Consider the following 10,026-nt stretch of genomic DNA (forward strand, 5'->3'; position numbering starts at 1 on the left):
AGAGATAAACCTCCCATAATGGCAGCGATAACACGGGGTTTCCCAGACACTCTGAAACCAGCTGTTGTGTGTAGGATCACATTCCTCTGATGTTCAAAGGACGACGCGATGCTTCTCGTCAACAAAACGACAAACAAATGGTCCTGCCAACATGCACTCGCTCAACTAAGACCTGTACGCTGAAGGGCACAGGCGCAAATCCAGCTTCTCAAGGTCCTCCCTGAATTGTTTACCATTTTCCAAAGATGTTGTGGCTTTTGTTTTACCCTGACCTGGCTTGTCACCAGCTCAAAGAGCCTATAAAGAGAAAGCTCAGACAGCTTTCACCATTTTACACTGGCTGGGCTTGAGGAGCTTCGTCGACGTCGTTTTGTACGCTCCGTCTTATGGATTCGATCCCTTCCTGTGGCGGGACAATGTCTACTGTGGATATGGATGGCGCAGTGACAGACTTGGTGTCCATTTCCTTAAACACCACAGCACACCTGTCACCTGACATCCCGATAGCAACAAGAACCCTCATTCTTCTCGTTTGTCTGTTGGTGGTGGCCTGGAGTCAGACGGAGAAAAACACGGTTCCAGGTAGGTCCGGCTTTAGTTTCTTAGCCTCAGACAAAGAGCTTAGCGCAAGCTCCAAGAAATTCACTGTCATCTACCACAACAGGCCCTTCGTTCTGCCTGGGTTTTGGTCCACATTTGTCATACTTGAGATTTATCTGGACTGGGATTGGCACAGCCAGCAACTACTACAACAAGAAGTACGGAGACATTGTCAGAGTTTGGATCAACGGAGAGGAAACCCTTGTACTCTGCAGGTTGGTTTTCTCCTTTAACGTTAAATACGCTGTACACATGCGATCAACTTTTATAACAACCTGTGCATCCTTTTCTTTCCCTTCCTCAGGGCCTCAGCAGTTAATCATGTTCTGAAGAATGGAAAGTACACCTCCCGTTTTGGGAGCAAGCCAGGACTCAGCTGCCTCGGCATGAATGAAAGAGGCATCATCTTCAACAACAACGTGGCCCTGTGGAAAAAGATACGCACCTATTTTGCCAAAGGTATCATCTTAGAGCCTCAAACCAGCTCTGTAGAGTGCAGATAGTTCACACGACTGTGAATCACAAACAAACCCCCACCCACCCTGTTTTAGCCCTGACAGGTCCCAATCTGCAGCAGACGGTGGAGGTCTGCGTGTCCTCCACACAGACCCACCTGGACAACCTGGACAGCTTGGCTCACGTGGACGTCCTCAGTTTGCTGCGCTGCACTGTGGTTGACATCTCCAACAGGCTCTTCCTGGATGTCCCTCTCGACGGTGAATACAGCCGGGCGTCTCGTAAAATAAAAGAAGTGGTGCTTCAGAGCACGTTAAGCTAACCGTTTGTGTTGTCTGCAGAGAAAGAGCTGCTGCTGAAGATTCACAGGTATTTCGAGACGTGGCAGACGGTGCTGATCAAACCTGACATCTACTTCAAGTTTGGCTGGATTCACCAAAGACACAAGACAGCAGCGTGAGTCAGTGTGCTGTCGTGTGCATGTGTTGACCTGTAGGGGGCTATTTTTAACCGTAAGGCAACTTTGATTTACCTTCTCACAGCCAGGAGCTGCAGGATGCCATAGAAAGCCTCGTGGAACAAAAGAGGAGAGAAATGGAGCAGGCAGATAAGCTGGACATCAACTTTACAGCAGACCTCATATTTGCACAAGTTGGTGTAATAATTGCATGTTTCCAAACTAAGGCTTGAGTGTTTTTTTTTTCTTTTTCTTTTAATTATTATTATTATTTTCTCCCCAACTCTTTGCTCCCAGAACCACGGCGAGCTGTCGGCTGAGAACGTGAGGCAATGCGTGCTGGAGATGGTGATCGCTGCTCCGGACACTTTGTCCATCAGCCTCTTCTTCATGCTGTTGCTCCTCAAACAAGCCCCCCATGTGGAGCTGCAGCTGCTGCAGGAGATAGACACCGTCATAGGTGAGCTGCTCACTGTGCAGAATAAACACTGTAGTGTTGCATTGCAAAAGCTGTAAGCATGACGTTTTCGCTCGTCAAGTGAGTTGGATTCAACACTAAACTAAACGGGGTTGCATTCAGTTGTTTTTTCCTGACATTTATTTCAAACAACTTTCTTAGTCAGTCAGCTGTGGAATATCCCAGCTTCTGGTAATAAAACAAGATTTTTGTCTTGAAGGCGACAGACAGATGCAGAATGGGGACCTGCAGAAGCTGCAGGTGCTGGAGAGTTTCATCAACGAGTGCCTGCGCTTCCACCCGGTGGTGGACTTCACCATGCGGCGAGCGCTGTCGGATGACGTCATCGACGGTTACCGGGTGCCGAAGGGCACAAATATCATCCTCAACACGGGCCGCATGCACCGGACGGAGTTCTTCCACAAGGCGGACGAATTCAGTCTGGAGAACTTCCAGAAGAATGTGAGTGGTGAGAAGGTTCACGGTCCAAGAACGAACTTTTAAAGACTGCGGTAGTTCTAATTTAATTATTTAATGTGTAAATGTAAGGGAGCAAGCTTCATTTTCAAACTTGTTGTGATTGTTTTTTTTATTTTACCTCTTTACTATCCCCATTGATGTGGATTAAAATCTGATTTGACCACTTGGCAGAAGTTTCAGCGAGGCATTTGGGGATTTTGCTGCAACATTTTGAGTCTTCAGTCTGCAAAATGAATCGCGTCAGAAGAAAATCTTTATTTATGCATGTGAAAATCTAACCAACTGCTGGAAACACTGATGATTAGGGCGGATAATGAATGCAAATGTTGGCTGTAGAGAAACTGAACTATGGCATTCGTCATTTGTCTGAGTGAATACAGTGTTTGAAACTGCAGCTTTGAGTTTTTGTTTTTTAAAACTTGACCCCTTCAACCGGCTCTCTGCTCACTCCTCCCCCTCAACATGCCGCCTGTCCTCTTTCCAGACTCCTCGCCGTTACTTCCAGCCGTTCGGCTCGGGCCCTCGCGCCTGCGTTGGCAAGCACATCGCCATGGTGATGATGAAATCCATCCTGGCGACTCTGCTCTCGCAGTACTCCGTCTGCCCCCACGAGGGCCTGACCCTGGACTGCCTCCCACAGACCAACAACCTTTCCCAGCAGCCCGTGGAGCATCAGGAGGAGGCCGAGCAGCTCAGCATGAGATTCTTACCCCGACAGAGAGGAAGCTGGCAAACGCCTTAGACGCACCAACAACGTCCACATAATGTTGCATGGATGCGCCCTCCATCACTATTGTCTTGTGATTGTACAAAGCACTGCTGTTTCATTTTACAAGTCATATAATTTGTGTTTATACTTATTTTGTTGTGAACTATGTACAATGTAAGTGTCTGTATGCTAACGTTGAAGTAAATGTAAATTATTATGTTAAGAATGTGTTTTCGTCTTCCTTTTGGTGGTTTTAACGCTATATGAAAACTGCTTAATTTAACTGGAAATAGTTAATAAACAGTTATTGTAATACATATATATATATATATATATATATATATCAGTACAACTAAATTAAACAAAGTGTTATACTAACAACATTAGAAACATTCATGGCAGTTAAATTAAGTGTGAAAATGCAACATTAAGTAGAAGTAATTTAAATAAAAACACATGGTGTACAGGCCAAGACATCTGTAATGTAACATAAGCTTCTACTTATAAGTTCAGATGATTTTTGAAAAGCCAAAAAATAAAAAAGTAAAATTTTTTGTACATGATATTGATCAGCAGAGGGCGCTATTGTACCTCCTACAGGCCTGCGGTTTATGGTTTAGCAGCCACGTCTAAATAAAGTTGCCAATCTGTTCATTATGCTCAATTGGACTTCCTCTGGGCAAATTTCACAAGCTGATGCTTTACTTTCTTTCGTTCTTTCTTCCTTTTTTTTTTTTTTGCTTTCTCATTGTCAACACCACTTCAGGAATTTAGCAAAAAAAAAAAAAAAAAGAGAAACCTCAAGAGCACATCTCAGAAGTTTGCTTGCCTCAAGATGCCCCTAAAACAATAACAGAGATAAACAGTGGGAGAAGGTTTCCTCTGCACAGCACAGCCCCTCTGGAGATGTCAGTCGTCAGCTGTCTGTCAGGGATGCAAGACGGCGAAACATCTAAAACGAATGAGTGGGCCCCGTCCTGCACTGACACAAAACCACCTGAGACCTGCTTTTGCTGATTACAGACAGACGAGGAAAGAAGACACACGTACTATTTTGTAGCAAATTAGCATCTGCAACAAAGCATTTCAGCGCGTCAGCGACAAATTTACTGATCGTGTTCGGGTTGGGTTGGGATTTTTGTATCTGCATTGACTCCTGCTGCAGGATATAAACAGATCTATGTTTAAAAAAAAAAAAACATCTGTAAGGGAAATTAGGTTGTTAAACTTTGCAACAAAACTGTTTTACATCAAAACACAAATGAGAAATTGATATAGATACATGGCTTTTTATGTTAATATTAACATAAAAAAAAATATATATATATATATATAAACTCTTATTAAAGAAAACACCTGTAAAGTACAGAAGCAGTGTGAAAGAACGAGATGTGATTTGATTTCCAACCTATTCACACCCACTATTTGAAAACAGTTACTGCAGAAACACAAAGCATGAGCATCCAGTAGAGATGTCACTGAGTTCCTGTTATATTTGACAGTTCCTCATCTGTGTTTTGCTCTGTCTCCCAGCATTTTTTTTTATTTTATTTATTTATTTATAATATATATATATATTTTTTGCTTTGCTAAGCTAACCTGTCACATCCTGAGAAGTTTGACCACAGCCTGAGCCACTGATGAGGACAAGCTGGATCCAGTGAGAGGCTGGTCTAAGTAAAAAAAAAGAAAGCAAAAAAAAGAAATGAATAGAAGAGAATCTGTGTTCAGCTGAAGTGTTTCCTCCAAACGCGATCTGACAAATGTGTTAACACTTACTGAAGGGTACAGAAGTGGCTTCAGGCAAAAAAAAAAAAAAACATGCCAAAATTATGGACTAGTCACACCAGGACCCAACTACTGTCGTATCTGTTTTGAAACAAGGTGGTGGGAAAACATGCCCATAATACAATCTACCTGAACTTGGCCAATTCTGTCAAGAGGAACGGATAGATAGATGTTAGTGAAGCAGATTGTGCAAATCCGATAAAGGATTTGCAGGCTTGATTTGCAGCGAAAAGTTGGTTCTGTTCCCAACTTTTGACCAAGTCAGACTGAACGTACAGTAAATGCACGGCTGAACCAAAAGCCTCAAATTGTTTCCTCCGTGTAAAAAATAAAAATAAAAAAAATAAGACAGAAGAATTTCTAAAGTGACTTCACTGAGAATAATTGGATCCATGATGGAAAATAATAAAAGAAATGTGGCTCCAAACTGAGGGATGCCAGACATCTGCAGAATAGATCTGCGGTAACATTTAATTCACATGCACTGCTGTTGTTGGATCGATATGTGTGTGTGTGTGTGTGTGTGTGTGTGTGCGTGTGTGTGTGTGTGCGTGCGTGCGTGCGTGCGTGTGTGTGTGTGTGTGTGTGTGAGAGATACAGTTTATGCAATACTTTTAAGAAGGAAGTGAAAAATGTATATGTTTTCATTTTGTTCATCGGCGCTTGTTTATGACACAAAGATTTTACTGCATGCAGTGTCATGTTGTTGTTAGGGTGACTATGATGAGACGTCTGTATTACATCCTGCTGAGCTGCATTTCACTTGGAGTCGCTTGTCAATACCAGCTAAACTTTATGCATTTACTTATGAGAGTCTATTATGTTTATTTTGTGGTTATTGGAAGCCTAACGGTCTATGTATGCATCTAATTCAGCTTCCCAATTACAAATTCATGGAGCCAGGATGACAGATGGCCTTTAAAAAAAACAAAACTCCAGCCTCGCAGCAAAACTTTACGCAGTCTTGCCTCGTACTCTGATTGACAATCTGATTGATTACATACTGCTAAGGACCCACACAAACACAGCCACCGACAAACACACACCCACACATCATTTTCAGCTTAGATTCTCAAATGCCAGCGGCCATACTGTCTTTCTGTTTAAGACCCCTGCTGGATTAGTGCTTCATTAAAAAAAAAAAAGGAGCACTGGTGGTCATGGAAACATCCAGCAGAAAGGAAAAACTGGCAGTGTACTCATCTCCCTTCATCGTCGGAGCGCTGTCACTGTGAATAGTACCTCCTACAGTCAGCAGTGACACTGTTTTCCATGATGCTCCCAGACATTTGCCTTTTTGCATGCCTCTCTGCCTCCCTGGTAATGAGTGCACCAATTTTCAGAGCATTTCATAAGAAAGTGGGACAAAATATCTCACCGAGCTCCAGTCCCTCTCATCAAGCTGCTTTGTAACAGGAAACCCAGGCAGGCAGGACGGATCGGTCTTTTATGGGGCTTTTACTTGCCAAACTCAACTCATTTGTTTCCTGTTAAACAGCAGAGGAAACTGGTGACACTCATCGTCCCAGTACAGATTTCTGCTTCATGTTATTTCTGTTTTTGTTTTTTACAAACGAGCCATGGGGGGGTGAAGTTTGAAGGCTTTCAGAGTTAAACATTTCCCCTTAGTAATCTAAATTCGGCTCTTAGTATCCAACATGAGCAGCTCTAAGAGTAGAAATCTGTGACATTCTTGGTCAAAAATAGTTGCAGAGATATAGTTTATCATATCATATATTATAAAACAAATGAGCAAAACTGGGCTTTTGAAGGATGCATGTTTCCCAAAAATAAGGCAAAAATAACTGAGATGCACCTTTAATCTTGGCCTGCAGACTGGTGCCTTGATGGGATACCACTTTTGTAACAGAGTTAATCTTTAAATGTTCTTGACACTAAATATTCCGAGGTCAGTTATTGGTGGCATTATAAAAAATCTGTAAGACCGCTGGAGCAACAGCGATGTGACCCGTCTTAAAACCAAGGTTTGGGGTGCGCACAGGTTACCAACTTTGATTAGATTCAGAGGCGACAGATTACATGTCATGCTATGTTCAGATTAGATCAAAAACAGCACACAGAGAGCTTCATGGATCGGTTCAGGTGGTGTTAGATGCAGCGATGCAAAGCGCTCCAGAACGGTGTAAGACAACGCCCAGGCTGGAGTCTGACCTCGTAAATGCATTTGTGGTGGAATGGCCATAAATTCCCCAAGCACACTCTTAAATAGAGTTTAATTTCAAAACCAGGTTGAAATTAAACTACAGAATCTAGTACAGTCTTAAGAACCCATTTAGTGCTGATGGCGGCACCAAAAGGCTAAAATTAGAGCTCAGCTGGTAAATGGACTGAACTCATATAGCGCTTTATCCAATCATTTTTGACCACTCAAAGCGCTTCATATTAGAGTCACATTCACCCATTCATCCTCACAAACGCTCACACATTTATACAAAAATACGCAGCTCGGTAGGCAATTTGGGGTTAAGTGCCTTGCCCAGGGGCACATCTACATGTGGCAGGAGGAAGCTGGAATTGAACCTACAACCTTCCGATCTCAGGGCACCTACTCTACTACTCTACCCACAGAGCCACAGTCGACCTACACGGAAACCAGAGAGGCTGCACCGCGCTCACTGATAAGATCTGCTTTGGTTAGATATTTTTGTTTCTCTAAACACACAAAGGCGCAGCAGACAATCATTACGCTGTTCTGTCTCAGGCCAGCAGCGACGTGTGTGCTTCTATTCAAGCCCACACAGCCACTCTCCATTTCACATCAGGTCAAAAACAAATAAATAAATAAATAAATAAAAGAGAGAGAGAGAGAGAGAGAGAGAGCAGCTTTATTGCCAGGATCAAAGAAGCGCAGCTTGTTGTTATTACTGCCACATCTTTTTTTTCTTTACTATTATTAATTATTATTATTATTATTATTATTATTATTATTATTATTATTATTATTATTATTATTATTATTATTATTATTATTATTGCCTCCGCAGAATTGCAGAGGCGAGTCGACGTGACACGCAAACAGGCAACAAATGCACGCCGAGTCAAAGATTAGTGAGCCTCGGGCGGCGGGAAGGAAGGCTAATGCCATCTGGTCCCCAGCGTTCCCGCTGAGCGGCGTTCAGGTCCACACCTGGGACGGCGGCGATGCCTTTGAGTTCTGTCGGACCACCGACCGAACGCCCACCTGCCCCCCAACACGCCGCCCAGACTCATCTAGCAGAAATTAATTCACGTTGATTAAAAAGAAACACAACTTACGATCTTTTCACACATGCACGGTGCCCGTGTGTCACATTTATCACCACTCGACAGGTTTCGGTCGGGATCCTGATGGGTTTGTAATCACAGGATCTATAAAGGCATTTTAACAGCATTAGCTAAAAATGACCACTGACTCTCTGAGATGTTTCAGCTGTGAAATGATATCACTATTTACAAGTCGTTGTGGAAACATTCAAAAGCAGATGCTTAGAAAAGATGGTGCTGAGGCCAAAGGGGTAATGGACCTTGTTCCTGCAGGTACCGGGACACAGCATCAGTCCACAGTGACATATTCAGTTCTAAACACAGAGTGTGTGATTAAAACAGGACCTTCAAGCCTTCAACAGCACAGCAGCACCCATGTATAGCTCGGACATCGGCTGACGGAGAAGTAAAGTAGCAACAAAATCAAGAAACCTTTTGATGTTTGACATTAGCAGCAATAATCACAGCAAATTCAGGTTCATCTAAAGTAAAAGCTCGGTGTTATAACACTCTATAACATGAACGGTTTCATTTGAAACAGTGAATGTTGAGAAATCAACATCATTTTACCAGCACCAAGAATCATCAGTCTGTCCATTTTGTATTTGCTACGGTCGGTCAGGTCGCTAACCCGTTACAGTAACAAACTTTTTATTCTTTCAAAAAAAAAAAAATCTAATTTGTTTTTTTTAATGCAGCTCGGTTCTTCTCAACCTTTTTCTGTGACAGGCTTTTAAGGGAAAGATGGAAAAAAAAAAGTCAACTCTTTAACTGAATGCAGCTCTGTCAAGGTTGTTTTTCCTGCCCTCAGAAATCTGAAAGATACCTTCATGTTTTCTTCTGATTCTGAGTCCTTGAATGTTAATTAAGTTCTGATGTGAGCTCAGCCGAATGAAAACATTAATCAGTGGCGCGTCCAAGGACTCGTTCTCAAGGTAAAAGATAACACTTCCTGTGAAAGAGAAGAAATAGTTCTTCCTTTTGTGTTGGAAAGTTGGTGTTTCTTATGTAACCAAAGTGATGGTGTTATGGTGTTATAAGCTCAAACATAAAGCCTCTATCACACCTTTGATCACCTCCCAATAATCCTTGCAGCAGACGGTCCCATAAGGCACACTTTGCCCGGTGGTCTTGTCTAAATCCTCTCTATTCCAGTGATCCTTACCTCAACTTTACACAATTAATTCGGATTCTGTGATGTGAAATCTAGCAAAAATTCATGTAAAATCTTAGTGAAGAGCAGGAAGTGTTACTACAATTTGAACTTCCACATTTTGGTATGTATCAACCAGAAGCCTAAGCTAAGATGTGTTTTATTGGGATTATATAAGATGGACAAACAAAGTAATGTCAAATTGTGGAACTGATGAAAAACGATACAGTTGACCGACTCCTGATATTCACGGAGGAGAATAGCTGAAACTTGATGAATATTTTAAGCCCCTCTAAAATGCTTACAGCTGCATATTTTAATAGTCAAAACACCAAAAATGCACTCATGAACATTAATAGGCACATTGGAAACTGCACCACCGGCAGAAACCAATATCTACAATGTGAGAGTCCAGCCAATCAGCAGCAAGCAAAATTAAATGAGCCTGGATTGGCTGCTTTTCAAATGCGAGCTAATAGTAGCTAAAGTTGACTAGCATAGTAGCATAGTAGTAGCTTCCCAAGCTGCACTTTCTTTCAAATGTTTTAAATATGCTCTATGAGAAAAAAATCAGCAAATATTAAATGGACGTAACTAGGTCATTCTGACTCAAACCAATCCACTGCAGATGGAACCTCATGCTCAAGTCCTTCTTATTTTGC

The 10,026-nt window shown here is 42.2% G+C and overlaps 1 protein-coding gene across 1 annotated transcript; it reads left to right on the forward strand.

The window, feature by feature from the left end:
• Positions 1–236: 236 nt before the first annotated feature.
• On the forward strand, positions 237–3,387 carry cyp19a1a (cytochrome P450, family 19, subfamily A, polypeptide 1a). The gene is made up of 9 exons (XM_008404572.3): positions 237–582; positions 665–815; positions 905–1,059; positions 1,152–1,316; positions 1,398–1,512; positions 1,599–1,707; positions 1,811–1,973; positions 2,191–2,432; positions 2,935–3,387. Exons 1-9 carry the CDS (start codon positions 387–389, stop codon positions 3,190–3,192), a joined length of 1,554 nt encoding a protein of 517 aa, XP_008402794.2. The 5' UTR covers positions 237–386; the 3' UTR covers positions 3,193–3,387.
• Positions 3,388–10,026: the final 6,639 nt, after the last annotated feature.

The sequence above is a fragment of the Poecilia reticulata genome, chromosome 3, assembly GCF_904066995.2.
Source record: "Poecilia reticulata chromosome 3, P_reticulata-male-v2, whole genome shotgun sequence".
Lineage (NCBI taxonomy): Eukaryota > Metazoa > Chordata > Actinopteri > Cyprinodontiformes > Poeciliidae > Poecilia > Poecilia reticulata.

Coding starts and splice junctions, on each gene's coding strand:
- cyp19a1a (XM_008404572.3), top strand. CDS start 387: ATGGATTCGATCCCTTCCTGTGGCGGGACAATGTCTACTGTGGATATG. Junction 816..904: donor GAAACCCTTGTACTCTGCAG/GTTGGTTTTCTC, acceptor TCCCTTCCTCAG/GGCCTCAGCAGTTAATCATG. Junction 2,433..2,934: donor TGGAGAACTTCCAGAAGAAT/GTGAGTGGTGAG, acceptor TCCTCTTTCCAG/ACTCCTCGCCGTTACTTCCA.